The 18,897-nt window shown below is 39.1% G+C and overlaps 1 protein-coding gene and 1 pseudogene across 5 annotated transcripts in view; one reads left to right on the top strand and one right to left on the bottom strand.

Annotated features, from left to right (window-relative positions):
- Positions 1 to 18,897, top strand: part of Armc2 (armadillo repeat containing 2) — a 122,115-nt gene that overhangs the window by 55,299 nt on the left and 47,919 nt on the right. For all 5 annotated transcript variants that reach the window (XM_047559148.1, XM_047559147.1, XM_047559150.1 and 2 more), the window contains 2 exons: positions 584 to 807; positions 16,265 to 16,410. In XM_047559148.1, coding sequence (XP_047415104.1) covers positions 584 to 807; positions 16,265 to 16,410 — 370 coding nt within the window. The remainder of the gene's footprint in view (positions 1 to 583; positions 808 to 16,264; positions 16,411 to 18,897) is intronic.
- LOC124989165 (60S ribosomal protein L17-like) lies at positions 9,733 to 10,228 on the bottom strand (annotated as a pseudogene).

Raw genomic sequence — 18,897 nt, 5'->3', positions numbered from 1 at the left:
TTGTAGGTGTGCACCACTGTGTACAACACAAATTCTTAAAATGCTTTAATTAGCTGGGTATGGTGTTGCTGGCCTATAATCCCAGCAACTTTGGAGGCTAAGGCTGAAGGATAAATTGTCTCAGCAATTTATCAAGACCCTGTCTCAAAATTAAAAAAAAAAAAAAAATTTAAAAGGGCTGGGATGTAGCTCAGTGGTAAAGCTCTCTACCCCATTTCAATCCCTAGTACTTAAATAAATAAATGAAATACTTTGATTATTACTATTCTATAATAACTTGAAATTTTTGTAACTAAAAATTAAGACTGGTAAATATTAGTAAGAGATAAGGAGTGGTATTTGATTAAAAGAATACCTTCATATTTATGTATTAGTAATTCTATGCTTTTGCTATCATTACTATTACAGAGATTTGTTATAGCTAAAAATAAGCTCTTCTTACTTGAGTGATTCTTAATAAGCATTTGTATGTACCTTTGGACAAATATAGCTCACAAATTGTATTTGATGTTCACATACAAGTGCTTTAATGTGTTTCTTTCCAGCTGTTACACTCATTTTTAATAATTCATCTTTTTGGCAGAATCATTATTAGAGGTACTGAGAAGTGAAGACCTGCAAACTAACAGCGAAGCTTTTTTATACTGTATGGGGACTATTAAATTCATTTCTGGAAATCCAAGATTTCTTAATGAAATGATCAGCAAAGGTGCTGTGGAAATATTGACATATTTGGTAAAGCAAATGAATGAGAACACCAAGAAGTGTGGGATACATTTGCCTAATTCAGGCCACTTGTTAGTCCAGGTAAGTATTTTACTTGAAAATGTTAGATGTATAAAATTAGTTTTGTGCTACCTAATAGTACTTGTCGCCTAAAAGAATGGCAGATGAGAAGTTCCTCACCAGGTGGGAATCCCAGGCCTCAGGGATCAAGGGCAGCAGCCCCTGCTCCATCTCCGCCCTGTGTGAGCCTGGTGCCCAGTTACCCCGTTGAGGCTATTCCATGACTTTTCACAAGTCAGCCCTCCACCCAACTGGGGGACATCCACTTCCACTGCCCTGCAAAGAAAACAAGGCTAGAAGAACAAAAAGCTGCATCTCTCCACAAAACAGTTGCATCTTACAGTCAGAATTTTAACAAGCAGTTTAGTGTTTTGAAGATGGGCCTGGTCTAGAAATTGTTTATGATTGTTTATGGTTGGTAGCTAATGTCATGACTCTTATAGCTATAATAATAAGCAGAAATCAGTGATATTCAGTTATCATAGAGTATGTACAAAAAACTGGATACTATATTTTTCTTTTTTTTTTTCTTTTCTTTTCTTTTTTTTTTTTTTTTTTTTGACAGAGCTGGGAATTGATTCTGGGGATACTTTACCACTGAGCTACATCCCCAGCTATTTTTGTTTTTTATTTTGAGACAGTCTGACCAAGTTGCCAAGGTTGGTCTTGAACTTTCAATCCTCCTTCCTCAACTTCCCTAGTTGCTGGGATTATAAGTGTGTACCACTGCACCCACCTAGATACATTTAATATGACCAGAGCAGATGGAAAAAATCTGTCATATGGTAGTTTTATTACTATTTTTGTGGCAGATTAAATTTCTTATTTAAATTATTTTCAAACCTTCTCTGGCTCTCATATTATTATTTTAGATGAAATTCTACTCTTAATAGCATTTGCATATCAAATAATAGCATCTTTGATATAATAATGTAATTTGAAATGTGCTTGTCAATTAATGAGAATTGATTGAGCACTTGGTGTGCTCTAAGCTTTTGAAAAGTGTTAAAAATTAGATTTAGGCTCTAATTTCAAGATGCTTAAAATACTTATGACAATTATTAATTTTGGACTTTGGGCTTTCTCCATTTTGAAGATGATTGTGAAAAACCTCTTTGGTCATGAATGTTTCAGAATTCTACTGGTGTGCTATGTTTTGGCCAGGAAGACTTAAGAAACATTATTTTCATGCTGTCAATGTTTGGATCACTCATATTTTTTCCTTATTGAAAAGAGTTCTGATTACATAATGTTTATAATTGCATTAAAATGTAGGAAAGTATAAGAAAAAGTATAAAAGTCACCTGAATTATTTTACCCTGAGATGCTCTAACCCATCTCCAATTTGGATTTTAAATATATGCATATATATATTGCTTTTTATTGGGGAGCTGGTTATTTCTAAGAATTTTTATTTTATTTTCTATCACCCTCTTCTCTTGTTTCTCCTTCTGGTCCATCCAGTTTCTAATGTTGTTTGCACTGATGTGTTCATTATCTTTTAATACACAGATAGGTTTTTAAAAATGGGATATTCTATGCATTTCTCATTTCTTATTTAATAATACTTAAAGTTTCTTGCCTCAACTCTATAGACATTTTATTCTATGACTACATAACATTCTGATAAGGATTTATCCCAAATTCTCAGTCATCTCCATATTGAGATGTTTATGCCATTTTAAATTTGTATGCAAGAGCTTGTGGAATTTTTGTCTAGTTGAAAAAGGTCTTTCCAACCCATTATATAGATATCATTTTATATCACATATCATATATATAGAGAGAGCGAGCGAGAGAGAGTGAGAGAGGGCACGTTGTGTGCTCTTACAACAAAAATATGTCAAATCAAGAAACTGGGCACTGGGGTGCCAGCAAGTTCAGGCTGTTGCTCCCTCCATTCCTCTTTGCTTTTCTTTCCCTTTTCCCTGGATTTGGCATCCTGGGGTGCCAACTGGCTCAGCAGTTCAGCTCCCCCTTTCCTTAATATAGAACTTCCTCCTTGCTGTCTGCTGCCTCCAAACCTTTCCTTTGAACCTGACTAGGATCTGGCATGGGTGGGGCCTCTGCCTAGAACACAGTCAGCACCCCACAGCCTGTCCAACAGGAGAAAGTGGAGCCCATTGTTGCTATCACCTGAGAACGTGCTCCTGCTGTGGTTGGGTCTACTGTATCACATGTTTGTTTTATATCAAATGTTTGTTTACAAATTTGGAGAGGAAGGAAAGGCTTTTCATTTGCAGAATCCCCTACACAGGACATTCCTTTGTATTTACTTAGGACCAAGAAGAGCGCTGGGCACGGTGGTACATGTCCCGCACGGTGGTACATGTCTGTAATCCCAGCCCCTCAGGAGACTGAGGCAGGAGGATCCCAAGTTCGGGGCCAGACTCAGCAATTTAGTGAGACCGTGCCTCAAAATAAAAAATAAAAAAATGCTGGGAATGTGGCTCAGTAGTTAAGTGTTCTGGGTTCAATCCCTGGTATAAAAACAAACAAGCAGGAAAAGCTGTTTTGTATCATATGAATGATAATATGTGAGCAATAGGACTTCACCAGGAGAATGGATGAAACACTCTGCTCTACACTGGCTTTTCACCAGCCAGATCATGTGCAGATTCAACCCCAGACAGATTTGGCCACCAGTGGAAGTATTTGTTATACCAGTTTTCATGGTTCTAGCTCATGAGACATTTTTTTAAAAGCAAATATATTCAATTGGGAAATAAATAAGTAACCTGAGGTTGTAATAAGAATAAAATAATGTCTGTAGGCCAGAGAGAATGAGAACATGGCAAGAGCTGCCTATCCTTTATAGCTGGCCACCAGGAAGCCTCGAAAGCTTTCCCACTTTTCTGGGAACCTCATGTTATCAGTGTTCACATATTAGCATCTGGTACAGGGCTAGAATCATCCTGTTTCTCTAAAGCCACAATGTTGGAGCCCACCAAATGAATGGAAAACATCTTCTGCAACTGAACCCTGAGGGTTGTGTGGAATTTGGGAAATAGGAACAAAGGGGAAAGGGTGCTGAATACCCGGCTTGGTGTGTTTGGAGATGCCAAGGATGTAAAGCTGTCCAGAACAGAGGGAGTCATGGGAGATGAGATTCAGACACAGCCTTGGGTCTCAAATGCCAGGCCGCAGAATGACCTTGGAGCAGCAGGAGCAGTTAGAGGTCAGTGCATGGGGAAGGCCAACTGAGATCAGAGTGGCAAAAGATGAATGTGAATCATAAGCTATCAAGTCAATGAATATCAGAATGCTGGAATAATGGGAGAAGAATATGTCCAGGTGCCAGATGGAAGGATTAAGATCTCAGAGGCAGGAGAACAATGAAGAGGTGCTGCTGTAGTTAGATTTTAGATTGACTAGACGGGATATGAAAGAATGGGTGTCAAAGAAAGACTCCTTTAGAGCAGATAAACAAATGGTGCTTAGAGGGAAAAATACTGAAATGTTGGTTTTGAAGGCTGTTTATCTGCTATTTCTCATGTATGTGTGTAGAGGTACACACATGCTTATATGTCACCACAAAGCTGAAACCAAGAGACATTCACTTCAACAATTGTTTGTGAATGGCTACTTCGTGCCAGGCGTGCTCTGGTGGCAAGTACTATCGCGGTCAACAAGACAGCTGGCAGAAGGTGACTACTTTTTGGTGGTCCCTGAAACCAGATAATAGTATTCCTATGTCTCATCCTGCAAAACCATGGTACTTCCACATGATCAGTGTTGCATTCAGTTCTGTTCATGGGACATGTAATAACACTTTGAGAACAAGAGATGCCCAGGTGAACTAAGGGGCCCCCTATCTGTGCATGTGTACTCCTGGCTGGCAGAACTGGAGATGCAAGTTTGCATATAAAATCCTAATGGTAAAGCAGGTAAAACTGCATGTTGGCTCATTTCAAAATACTAGAATTTAAGGAGAGCTTGCTGAAATTTGAAAGAAAGAAAATATAGGGCAGCTAGCAGACAGGTCCCCTAAAGGTCATCAGGAAATTATAGCACCCAAGGAGGTGACACAGACAGAAATAGGCATTTGTCAATGTTGAGCTAGAATGGATTATCAGGAGGTGTTGGGTTCACCTTTGACCTTTAAAGGTCAATAGTGTGGGAAGGCATAACACAAGAGTTGGAGTTATCTGCATCAGAAAGCCTGACCTTCATCATGCCTCCTTCCTGGGGAATGGAGAAGAGTCTTTTGTGGATGTAGTAATCACAGCCAAGCCCAAGTTCCCCTGTCTCATTTGTCCTGTGTCTTGAGACACTGTGTACAAAGTTGCTTTACTGTAATTCAAAATCCCAACATATTTGCATTTACAGCTACATAATTTATAGGTTTACAATGTAACTACTAAAACTAGACTGATGCCAGGCTTCAGGCACCGTGGCAATGGGGACACATACCTGAAGTCCCATCGACTCAGGAGCCTAAAGCAGGAGGATCACAAGTTCAAGGCCAGCCTTGGCAATTTAGTGAGACCCTGTCTTAAAATAAAAAATTTAAAAGGGGGCTTAAGTGGTTAAGTACCCCTAGGTTCAATCCCTGGTACCTAAAACATTATAATAAAACCAGGCTGACTTGAATTTACATTCCTATTTTTTTGGTTCATTTGTATTTCCAGCTTTCCCCCATCACACACCCCTTCATAGATGACTCATTTGATTTGGTGAAATGGGGTTGTTGGGTTTTTTTCTTTGCAGTGCTGAGAATGGAACCCAGGGCCCATGTGTGATAGGCAAATGCCGTACTACTGAGCCATACCCCTCACCCAGCTCATCTGAGTCTGAGTTCAATCTGTAGAGAAAGGTGTACTTCCCCCGCTTTGGACATGAGACTTGTTCTGTAGCACCCCAGTGTCATGGTTTGCTAGGTCTCCTCTCCCCCACCTGTTTTTGGCCTGTAAACCTGCAAGTGCCTCCCAAGACTGCCCCAATCCAGATTCTTTCCCTTCCTCACCAGCTACCTGCAGTTCCATGTCCTTCCTTTTTCTAAATGGAGTCTTCAGAAAGGTTGGTCCTTTATTCCTTCTCACTTTGTATTTAGAATTTGAGGGAAATACGATTATTGGAGATTTGGTGGTTAAACAGAAAAAAAAAAATTAAAGCATTTCTTTTGAAAGTTTTGCTCGAATAGGAAACAGCAGATGAAAGTTTTTTTAATCGTTTTGATTGAGGTACAATTTACATATAGTGAAATGTTCAGATCTTGTATGTTTGACAAAAATAGACAGCCATGTGACTCTGTCCTTATCAAGATATGGGAGATTTCTGTCACTTCAGAAATTTCTCTTTCCTTCCCTTCCTCTCTCCCTTCCTTTCTCTCTCTCAACCTACCTTTCTTTCTTTCTTTCTTTCTTTCTTTCTTTCTTTCTTTCTTTCTTTCTTTCTTTCTTTCTTTCTTTCTTTCTTTCTCTATTCTTCTTTCTCTTTCTTTATTCAGAATTGGTTAAACCCAAGGGTACTTTATTGCTGAACTATACCCCCATCCCTTTTTATTTGTTTTCTTATTTTGAGACAGGATCTCACTAAGTTGCTGAGGGTGGTCTTGAACTTGCCATCCTCCTGCTTCAGCCTTCCAATTAGGTAGAATTACAGGGATGTGCTCACTTCAAGAATGTCATGCCACCCCTTCCCATAATCCCTGCTATCCTGCCCACCTCTCCAGGGAACAATTTTTCTGATCTCTTTCACCAAAGATAAGCTATCTGTTCTAAAATTTAATATAAATGGAATATACCACGTATATGTTTTTGTGTAGATGGGCATAACTTTATTTATCTTTTAATGTGGTTCTGAGGATTGAACCCAGTGCCTTGCATGCTAGGCAAGTGCTCCACCACTGAGCCACAACCCCAGCCCCTGGCCCCCTTTTTAACTTTTATTTTGAACTAAGTATAAATTCATAAGATGTTACTAAATTAGCACAAAACAAATAAAATAAAACAGCACAGTGAGGTCCTATGTACCCATCACTCAGCTTCTCCCAATGGCAACATCTTACATAATGTTGCTGAAATCAGGAAATTGGTATGAATATAATACAATTAACAAGAATACTATGTCTGGCTTATTTTGTGTAGCATATTGTATGTAGCATATTGTTGCTGAAATTAGATGAAATTTTTCTTTTGGCCCTATCTATGATAATTACTGTAAGGCTTGTTAATTTGTTTTTTTATGTTTTTATTTTTTTGGTACTGGAGTAGTGGGAATTGAACACCAGCCCTTTTTATTTCTTGAGACAGGGTCTTGCTAAGTTGCTTAGGTTTTCACTATGTTGCTGAGGTTGGCCTCAAACTTGCAATCCTCCTGAGTTACTGGGATTACAGGCATGTGCTTGCATTTTATTGATATAAAATGTTTAATGATATATTGGTTAATGGGAAAGGAACAGCTTTTTTCTACTTATGGACTTTCCTTCTTATAAAGGAATACCATTAACAGGCAATGCAACTAACCACTCATTCACTCGTCATGAGAGACTGGATTTCCCCCTCCCTGCCCTTCACTTTCTTGGGAAGGAGCTGCCTGTAGGCAACTCTTGCCCGCTTCACTCTCCAGGGACAGCAGATATGAAAACATAGGGAGAGTTAGAGACCAAAAACTTATAAACTTGGAAACAAGAGACTTAGGAGGATGGGGTTGGGGAGGAGGTTATCACCATGGTTGAAAGATGTAGCTTATAGCTGAGGCAGGCCTGCCTTCTAATCCTGAACCTTCAGATTACATTCCCCTGCTAGTCACAGGTCATCTGTCCCTGGAGCAGCAGAGGAACACACCCTGTGTCCTGATGGCAGCTCACTGCTATACCAGGAAGGGAGCAGACTGAGCAGGAAGGGGCTGGGTTGCAGTGCTTAGTTCCTGTCCCAAGCTCACCATTCGGGAAATGAGGTGTGGAGCAGGCGGGGAGCTTTGTGCTGATGATGTCTCTCTCCTCAGCAGCTGGGAGCACCAAAGGCAGAAATGAGTGTCCATGCCTGCCATTCCCACAGACAGCCATTTTCTTTCCATTACAGTCCTACTGTTGTGCTTGTGCAGTCTCGTTTCTTCATTGTACTGTAGACATATTTGTTGTGGCAATGAAGAAATGTCAGGAAATTTAATGTGTAATTGTGAAAATTTGTATTACTTCTTGATTTATATTTTATTTTTATTTTATTTCTTGTGGGTTCTGGGTACCTAATCCAGGGTCTTGTACATGTAGGCAAGAGCTCTACTACTGAGATGCATCACCAGACCTTACTGGATAGTTCCTAGTGCATCTTTTTCAGATCCATTTTTTTATTTTGTCATATTGGCATTCTATAATATTTTAATGACATTCAAAAGTTCTTCTATATTGTTATGTGTAATAGCCACAATTAGAAGAATCAGCTACCTACTCATTTTACCAAGGTAACTGGCATAGAGTCAATAAGTGGGGAAACAAACATAAGCAAATGCCAGAGACTCAAAGTAGGACACTGGGGGCTAGAGGCAGACAGAATCATTTCCTGCTGAAGTAGGACACCCACAGCAGCAATATGCCAAGTTGGCTTCCATAGAGAGCCAGACACCAAGTGTTATCAAGGATCATAAATTAATAATAATTTTATATGCATATGTCTTAACAAGCTCCAATAAATGCATAGAAACTGTTGGTACCCATGGTTTCATGTGTACAGCATCTCATGATGAGTTTCTTTTAGATAATCAGCCAGAGCTGTACTAATCATATGTGAGACAATGTGAAACTTCTTGGGTTACCACATAGGCTCTGATTTGGGCATATATGTGGTCTCAGTTGGGCACAAATCCAAAAATGAATGTGCTTTTATTAATAGAGGGAGATGGTTTAGCTGAGGTTGGAAAATGGTGTGGCTTTGGTTTTAAATCATTTGACACTGTTTGTGGTCTCTGGCGGCTGTATTTATTCTTTCACATCATCAGTGGGAAGTGAACCATTTTGCAGTTGGCAGTTGAAATAAAGCTCCAGGGATTTTGGTTATGGATATTCCAGATGATTAAGAAATAAAATAAATGTGTTTAGAGACAAATGCCAGATCAAGCAGGGAAGGCAGTGGACAAGGAGAAGCCTAGGCCATCAGCCTACCTGGAAACTGATAGAGTTTCTGAGCCCCAGTTTCCTCATCTCAAAAATAGGGCACATAACACCTTTGCTGTTCACCTTAGGGGATTGTTTTAAGGAGCAAATGAAATAAAGTTCATGAGATAGGCCAGGATGTAGCTTCTCAGATCCTTTGCATAAACATCATTTGATATATAAAACTAAATAAAACTGAATCTTGATGCTGAATTTGATTGAGGAAGCATCGTAACTTCCAGACAATTAAGGGCACAGTTTCCAAGTGTGTTATGTCCCAAAGGTTTCTTTGAAAACTTCTTTTTTTTTAAATTGGGAAAACTTCTGATGCTCGTCAAATGAGAGTTCCATGGTGGGTTCTGAGCCACAGGCTCCTCTGATCTGGGAGGAGGAGCTGGTCACTTCTAGGGCGGAATTCATTGAATTCCCTGGGGACTGAGGACTCTGAGGGAGGATAAAAGCAAAAGAAAGAGGGGGGGTGTCATCCACTCTGGAAATGGGCAGAAGCAGCCTTCTCTACCTTATACCTTACCCCATGTGGAAGAGAATACAGGAGTGGGGACACAGGCTGGGCCTGTGTTGTAACTTAAGTCCCCATGGTTTAAGACAAAGTTTGCTGGTATTTGCTAAAGTTTTTTTTTTTTTTTTTTTTTTTTTTTTTTTTTTTTTGAGTGCTGGGGATCGAACCCAGGGCCTTGTGCTTACAAGGCAAGCACTCTAACAACTGAGCTATCTCCCCAGCCCCTGCTAAAGTTTTTTAATTAGTTAATAGTTGGAAATATATTTGAAATTGATAAGTTGATAAGTACTGATAGTCACCTTGGAAAAGAGAGAAGCTAAATCTTTATTTTATTTTATTTTATTTTATTTTATTTGCATTTATTTTATGCTGAATTTATTCCCGTGCCATAAGTGTTTGTTTCTTTAGTTTCTTCTGGGATATCTTTTTCTTCTGTGCAACCTCCTTTTCTGGTTTAGGAACAATCTGTTCCTTTTCAGTGAGATCACCTCGATGTGGCAGGGGGAACTCATGTATGGGTTACTCATGAGCTCTGCAAGTATAGTATGGTGGCACATCTTGGGTGCTTTGTTTACCTGGATATGTTCAATGACCAGAGAATCTACGTCTAAACCCTCAAGTTCAGCATTACTCTCTGCATTTTTAAGCATATGCAGCAAAAATTCAGCACTTTTTTTGGGCCACTGCCTCTGTGTCCAGCCCCATTGTTTGGCCTGGGCACACGTACAAACTCCACCATTGTAACACCAGAATGGCACACATTGCTTCTTTAAAGTGACATCCTTCAGGTACTCGGTAGCTTTTCGGATATGCATACCCTTGATGTCCTGTGCAGTTTTGTGGGTGTTCTTAAAGTGAACACAAAGATTTGAACCTCTTGATTTGCATGATTTTGTGGGGTTTTCAGGATCAAGAGAGTAGCGGATATTTTCACAGATCACCTGAGGCTGCTTACAGGAAGAGGAAGAGACTAGAAACTAAATCTTTTGGGTTCTAATTTTACTGTATCAAAATGCTGGGGTTTTTTTTGTTTGTTTGATACCAGGGATTGAGCCTAGGGGCACTTAACCACTGAGCTAAGTCCCCAGCCCTTTTTATTTTTTATTTTGAGACAGGGTCTCACTAATTTTGCTTAGGGCTTAGCTAAGTTGCTGAGGCTGGCTTTGAACTTGCGATCCTCCTACCTCAACCTCCTAAGTAGCTGGGATTACAGGCATGCACCACCAGGCCCAGTCTTCTATTTTTTCTTCTTCTTACCACTGGTTGCCTTTTGACTCCATATGTCTGTCTCACACAGTTGCAGATTACAAGATGGAAAAAATAAGAATGAAAGCTCATATTTTTTAATTTGCTATTTTCATAGTGAAATGACACTGTTAAGGTTGGCATTTGCTTCAGTAAGTCCTTAAAAAGTTAGATAAGTGGGGGCTGGGGAGATAGCTCAGTTGGTAGAGTGCTTGCCTTATAAGCACAAGGCCCTGGGTTCGATCCCCAGCACCCAAAAAAAAAAAAAAAAAAAAAGTTAGATAAGCATCTATGTATACATGTAACTTGTGCTTTTTCTTTTTTTTAAGAAAGGATTTGGAGATGATTTTAAAAATTACATACCACTGTTGGTGGGACTACAGACTAGAACACCACTCTGGAAGGCAGTGTGGAGAGTCCTCAAAAAACTAGGAATGAGGGGCTGGGGAAATAGCTCAGTCGGTAGAGTGCTTGCCTTGTAAGCATAAGGCACTGGGTTCGATCCCCAGCACCCAAAAAAAAAAAAAAAAAAGCCAAAAACAATTCCAGATTTCCAGGCCATATAGCCTATCTCGTAGAATGCCTGTCTCTCATGCTGGAGGCCCGGGTTCGAGTCCCCAGCACTCTGTGATTATGGAAATAACAAACAAACAAAAAACTAGGAATGAAACCACCATATGACCCAGCTATGCCATTCCTTGGTATTCTTCCAAAAGATCAAAAATCAGAATACTGTAACAATACCTAACCCTAACCTCAATGTTTATAGCAGCACATTTCATAATAGCTAGATTATGGAATCAACCCAGGTGCCCATCAATAAATGAATGGATTCAGAAATTGTGATATTTCTTATCACATCTTATATATACATATATAGCACAATTTCTAAATATATATGTACATATACATATTTACATAATGTGTATTTATGTTATCTACACATATACATTTCATATAAGCCATAATTTCATTTTTTTACAGCTGAACAGATATCTCTTTCTATATATTATATATAAAAGGTATATATTATGTATATATGCATATAATATGTGTACACATATGTATTATATATAATATATGTATGTGTATGTTCATATTAGAGACAAAAAGATATCTACTCAGTTGTAAAGATATCTACTCAGATGTAAAGAATGAAATTACGGCATTTGCCAGTAAATGAATGGAAATAGAGACTATCATGCTAAATAAAATAAGCCAAAATCAAAAACTCAATGGTTGAACATTTTCTGTCATATGCAGAAGCTAGAGTAAAATAAAGGAAAGGAGAGGAAAGGATAGGATAACATAAAGGAAGATCAATAATGTAGAAAAGGAGATCAAGAGGCAGAATGGAAGGATGAATAAGAAAGAATTTTTTTTTATTTTTTAGTTGTAGGTGCACACTTTATTATTATTATTATTATTTTATATCTTTATTTCGCTTATTTATATGTGATGCTGAGGATCGAACCCAGTGTCTCACATGTAATAGGCAAGCGCTCTACTGCTGAGCCATAACCCCAACCCAAGAAAGAATTCTTTAAAAATAATTTTATGTGTATATGTAAATATACGATAGGGAACTTCACCTTTATGCATAGGTAGCAGACTCAATCAAATATAAAGTGAAAGGAAGTCCAGCAGTGGAAGGAGAATGGGAGAGGGGAGGGAGGATAGGAGGGAAAAGGGCAGGAAAGGAGGGATCATGAACTGAAATCAATTTCCATGCAGGTACGAGTTTGTTGGGATGACTCCAGCTACTGTGTAGAACTATAAAGCTCTAATTTAAAAAAAGATTATGTTCAATAAAAAGATAAAATACAGTTTGAAGCAATATAAACTAGAGTAGAAACTCGCCTTCACTGATACCATTCTATTTAGCTAGACTCTCCTCCCATTCAGCCTTCTCCACTTCTGAACATTCAGCACAACATCCCCACCTGTCATGGAGAGTAGTGGCTCATCGGGATTGGTGGCAGTTCTCAAAGTAGGGGCCTGCAGAGCTGCATCTGCCTGGTGACCTCTTCTAGGCCCTTCTCCCTCAGGGATTTAAGCTCTGGTTCACCCAGGCCTCTGATATCCCCTGCACTTTCTTGCCAGAGGCTGCTTAAAGGGGAAAATCTCCCTTGACCCCTCTCCTTTCCTGCTTCCCCCTCTGTTCCCCTCCTCCTTCCCCTTCTCCTTCTGTGTTTCATCTAGCAAGCCAGCACCTGAACAGTAAGAGCTTTCATGAGCACATTTTATTGTCCTCTGAGTAGAAAGAGGGATAAGAGCTGTACACTAGAGGAGTTCACCATGGGGGAGGGGTGAGGAGCAAGTGATTAGTATTCTATGATGGGGTTCTAGAGGCATGAGCAGGCATTGACATAGAACCACTAAACAGTCTTCATGAGGACAAGCGGGACTGAGCTGGGTCCTGGAAAACAAGCAGATTTCCAGTGGGAGAAGCCTGGAGCGGGTGGTCTAGGAGGGCATTCTAAGTGGAAAAAGGGGTGAAATTGTGATGCTTTGTGGTGTAGAGTCCGAAAAAGGGCAGTGTGATGATGAAGGGAGGTGCAAGAAGTGAGCTCCGACAAGATCTCAGAAGAGTGAACTGTGCACTGGAAAATGGATATGGATGTTGCCCACTGGACACTGGGACATCTTCCCAACAGGGAAGGTCGGGTTTTGAGGAGCCCCTTAGGCAGCGGTGGACACTATGGGAAGATGAGCCAGACAGGGAGAGACTGTGGCAGGAGCTGGTTCAGGGGACTATGGAGTTGGGGTAAGAGATGAAGCTGTGGCGACCTGGTGAGGGAGAGAAGAGGTAGAACAGGTGACCAATCAGGTGTGGAAGGGGAAGGGAGTGGGGGAGTTTCAGAGTCTGTTTGAATGAGATGAAGAGGGAATAAATACACAGGGAACCACTCCCCTTCCACAAAGACCATTTTCTTTCATCCAGTATTTAATTACTCAGCTCCTTTAAAATTATCTCATAATCCATCTGCCTCAGAGATACTGTCTGCCTAATTCATGGTTTTCTGGTATCTTAACCTTTCAATTTGTACCCCGTCTTTCCTTTGTAGATGTTCATGCCAGGCACTGGTCTTGGACATGGGAGCACAGTGGTAGGAAGAGAAACAAGGTATCTGCCCCATGAAAGCCTCTGATCCACAGGAGTAGACAGACTGGAAGACTTAACATTAAATAGAGTATATCAGGGATTATATGGTATGAGATAAAGTTTTAGGGGTCTGTAAGAACCAGATCACATGTGTACTTATAGACCATGGTCAGGGTACTGAATCTCACCCTAGGAGCAATGGCAAAAGGCCAGCAGGGCCTCTGGTGACTCTAGCAGCAAGACAGGATTATGAGACTTGAGCAGCTAAGTAGATGGTAGTGTCATATGCTGAGGTATTGCAAGGTAGTGTGTGGTATACATTTTCATGCATGTATCTTCTACTAGCCCCACATGGACAAATTTGGAAATATTCAATGTACATAATATAATTATGTGTGTTCTATATAATGTGATTGATATGTGTAGCAGATGGGTAGGGATTGAAATAGGATGATATATGACATAATTATGTGTGCTTCCATTCCTGATCTGGACCATTTATAAAAGGTAATGCTTTGGGGCAGAAGAACCTTGAGCTGTCTTTTAACTTCTTCTAATGAGGTAAGAAAGGGGTAAGAGAGAAAAAAAAATTTAGGTTAAAACAAGGAAATAAAAGTTCCTAGGAAAACTATGATTCCTTCTGCTAACAACATCCCTTACCAAATATTAGATGAAGTGAGGAAGAAGATGACTGAGGATCCGAGTGCCAATCTTCTAAGCCCTGGGAACCAGGGGAAAGAAACCATTCATGTGCACATGACTGGAACTGGTTCCCCATAGTCTCTGCCTGCCCCAGTTCAGGTCAGGATTTACTTGGGCATTTGTGTTCTTTGGTCTCCATTGAGGAAAGTGTGAGTCATCCTTTGGATTGAGATAAACCAATAGTGCCCAAAGGCCTGGGCTGTCTTAGAAGAACAGGTAGAGCCCAGTCAGATGATGAGAATTTTCCATTTTATGGAAGCAATGGCCTGGAATTCCGAGAACAGTTTATTAGTCTTCACAAAAGACCTGATCTTAACTTAGAAGAGTGTATTACACATTCATGGACAGGTTGAATGCTTGAGTCGTTTAGCTCCCTGCTAGCATTTGTGATCCTGAAGCTTTCAAGGAAGAATTTACTGAGTTGTCTGTAATTGAATTGCTACAAATGACTGGTACACATTTGACATATTTTTTAAATATTCTCTGTTTTCAAGTAGTTATATTTAAAAATCTTACAAAATCTTTTTGTTATGGCTGTAACAATGCTTTACATTTATATAATGCTTTCTAGTGTACAAATATATTGTCACATCTTTTCTATTTGATACACACAACTACCCTGAAAGTGAGCAGGATGATAACCCTGTTTTTACAGATAAGGAAATGGGGAAGTGGACGAATGAGTGGATGAATGAGTGGACGAATGAGTAACTTGGAGGCGATTCGGAACCGAATCCCATTAGTTGACTCTAAGGCCAGTGTTCTCTCTTCTGCTTCCTGGGTGAGAAGTTCCTCAATAAAGGTGGGGATGAGCCCATGGTATTTCATCACCATTAGGTGATGGTCACTGGCAATGCCCTTCCACATCTCATCTCGTTGAATCCTCACAACTACAGGGCAGTTATCACCACCTCCATTTTATTGATGAGAAAAAATACGCTCTGGGAGGTTATTTAACTAACCCAGACTTGAAAATGGTGGCACTGAGCTGACTTTCTTAATAGCTTGCATGTACTATCCCACAAGGAAAGATCACACCATATATTAAAATTACTAGATAATAGCAAATCAATTTGCAGATTTTCTGAATTGTTCTCTACTCTTAGACAAAGGCAAACACAGTTTTTCTGAACTTGTTTTACAAAATAAGACAAATTTGCAAAATCTCAGTACTTGCATCTTGGAAGAGAATAAGTCTAATAGTCTTAAATATTCTTTGGCACATCATCTTTGATGGTATTTTTAAGAACAATAGAGCAAGAAGTTTCTAATCTGTGGAACCGATGTGGTTGTCACGGGGTCAATTGAAGATCTTGTGACTGTTAACTCAGGTGATAATTTGCTTCACCCCGATTTTTGGCTTACTAATTGCCTATTAATATTCTGTTCTTTATCTTTGAAAATTAGGCTTGCTTTGTTTTCATTTCATGCTATTATGCATAGGCCCATGTTCTCTAATGGGAGAATCATAATAGGAACTTGGTTTATTTAACCTAGTGATATAAGAACTTTATGGGGTGGATTGTGCCTTGTTACATAATTGGTATGGCTATATTTTCCAGCTTTAAAAAATGGCACAACCACCTGGCATATGTAATCCCAGTAGCTCAGGAAGTTGAGGCAGGAGGATCTCAAGTTTGAGGCCAACCTCAGAGACTTTCAAGAGGCCCTAAACAACTTAGAGAGATCCTGTTTCAAAAAAAAAAAAAAAAAAGGATTAGGGATGTGACTCAGTACTAAGTGTCCTTGGGTTCAATCCCCAGTACAAAAATAAAATAAAATAAAAAATTGTGCAAACATCCTTTTATCCTAGGCAACTGCTACTTTGAGAAACTTGGTTGATTCACCACTAGCAAGAAGTAAGTTCCTGAGCATTGGCACCCTTCCCCAGCTCTGCACAGTGCTGGAACAGTACATGGATGACAAGGACGTCTGTACCAATATTGCCAGAATATTCAGGTAGGTAGACTGAATGAAGTAGCCTTACAAAAATGCTAATGCTTGGGTTTCAGGTTATCTGCAATGTTTGTGTGTGTGACTGTCAGGAATTCTTTCCTTTTTCTTTTTTTTTTGCTTTTCATTTCTCCTAGCAGAAAAGATAAGTCTGGTGGGCCCAAGTTTAGAATACATGATTTATTGATTCCGTTTCTTGTGTGATTATCATGCAACTCTGTACTCGATAGGTCCTTTTAGTTCTTTGGTGAATTGCAAGCTATCCTAGTGTTCTTGTTCGTTTCTGTATACCACGATAGATAACAAACTTTCTAGTATTTCTGGAATACTTGAAAATGATACTTCACAGTTTTAACTCAAAAAGGGGATCATCTGTTAGAAGTATATTCTGATTTTGTAATGGAAGTTTATTTTATTTCAACTGTTTAAACTTGGGCTCACCCATTCACTAATCATATCTGTACCTTCCTCTAGAGGTGATTGTAATTTATATCCAGGTTGTCTCAAAGTAAGATGTCAAATTTCAGAACTGTCTTCTACTTACATATTTGTATTTTTTTCTCACTTCTCTTTGCCAGCATTTTTATAAAATGATCCTTCTGAAGAAACCTGGTCCTTTTTTTGACCTATAATATTGTAGTTCTTTAAAGCAGTTCAAATGTTCTTGAAGACCAAATTGGTAATTGACCCCAGTATGAGGATGTTGAGTCCAGATTCAATCTCTTTCCTGAACTTTGTTCTGGATCTTTAATTACTTCCATTTTGAAGCATTATAAAATCACAAAATGTTTCTTTTTGTGTATGATGGCATGTAGGGGGTCCAAGTTAATTTTTTTCCATGTGGATAGTCAGTTGTCCACCACCATTTTGAATATGCTGTCCTTTTCTCATGGACTTTCAGCCATGTGTACGTTTCCAAATATCTGCAAGTCTGTTTCTGGGCATTCTGTTTGGTCCATCCTCAGACCAGTCCCACACTGCTTTTACTTGGTATAAGATGAATTCCTCACTTTTTTTCTTTTAGGACCCAGACTCTTGGGACTGGGTTGTAGCTCAGTGGTAGAGCACTTGCCTAGCACATGTGAGGCACCGAGTTCAATCCTCAGCACCACATAAAAATAAATAAATAAAGGTATTGTGTCCATCTACGACTTAAAAAAAAAAAAAAGACCCTGACTCTGGTTCTTTTTTCTTCCTTGTGAATTGAGAAATCAGTAAGTCCATGATAAGAACTTTAGGATAGTTTTATATATTTTTTATTTTATTTGAACCCAGGGATACTCTACCACTGAGGTACATCTCCAACCCTTTTTATTTTTTTTTATTTTAAGACAGGGTCTTACTAAGTTACTGAGGCTGGGCTCAAACTTAACAATCCTTCTGCCTCAGTCTCCTGAATAGGTGGGTAATAGGCATGAGCTCCCATACCAAGCTTTTCTTGATTTTGTTTTTCTATTTTGTTTTTTAAAATATTTTTAGTTGTATATGGACACAGTACCTTTATTTATTTTTTGAAGAATTTTTAAAAATATTTTTATTAGTTATTGATGAGACTTTATCTATTTGTATGTAGTGCTGAGAATCTATTTGTATGTGGTGCCTCACACATGCTGGACAAGTGCTCTACCACTAAGCCACAATCCCAGCCCATATTTTATTTTTATGTGGTACTGAGGATTGAACCCAGTGCCTCCCACATGCTAGGCAAGAACTCTACCATTGAGCTACAACCACAGTCCCTTTTCTTGACTTTAAATGAATCGTGTTTATGGTCTCACGGGTAGAAAATAATATTTCTTGTAGATTTTTGTAGATACTTTTTAGAAAGTTCTGGAAAGATTTTTTTCTCATTAAGCAAGATTTTTTTCAAATACTTGCCCTGAATCTATTTTGGGTACATAGATTTTCTTTTTTCAATCTATTAATCTAGTAAATTACATTAAGATGTTCTCATATTAGGCCATTATATATTGATAGGTCTTGTTAACTAATGTTTTGTTTAAGATTTTTCATCTCTGGTAATGTCAGGTTGATCTTCTCTTTTCCTTTCTTATATTGTTCTTATTTTAAAATTTATACCTGCCTCATAAAATGAGTGGGGAGTATTCCAACTTCTCTTTTCTAGAAGAATGTATGAAAATGAAACTTATTTACTTATTTTGTACCAGGGATTGAACCCAGAGGTGCTTAATCACTGAGCCATATCCCCAGCTGGGCCTTCCTAAGTTGTGAGATTGGCTTTGAACTTGCAATCCTCCCGCCTCAGTTTCCCAAGCCACTGGGAGTACAGGCATGCACTACCATACCTCCTTAAATTTGTCTGTGTTTTGAAAAGCATGTAGAGACTGTAGTTATGTGCCACTACTGCTGGCTGATTTGATTTCTGTATAGTTAGTGCTATTTTTTATTTCTACTTGGCTTAGTTTAAAAAGTCATAATTTTTAGCATGGCACAGTGGCACAGGCCTGTAATTCCAGCAACTTGGGAGGCTGA

This window comes from Sciurus carolinensis, chromosome 7 (genome assembly GCF_902686445.1).
Source record: "Sciurus carolinensis chromosome 7, mSciCar1.2, whole genome shotgun sequence".
Taxonomy (NCBI): Eukaryota; Metazoa; Chordata; class Mammalia; order Rodentia; family Sciuridae; genus Sciurus; species Sciurus carolinensis.
Note: the sequence above shows the minus strand (reverse complement) of the source record. Positions and strands in the feature narration are given on the sequence as shown.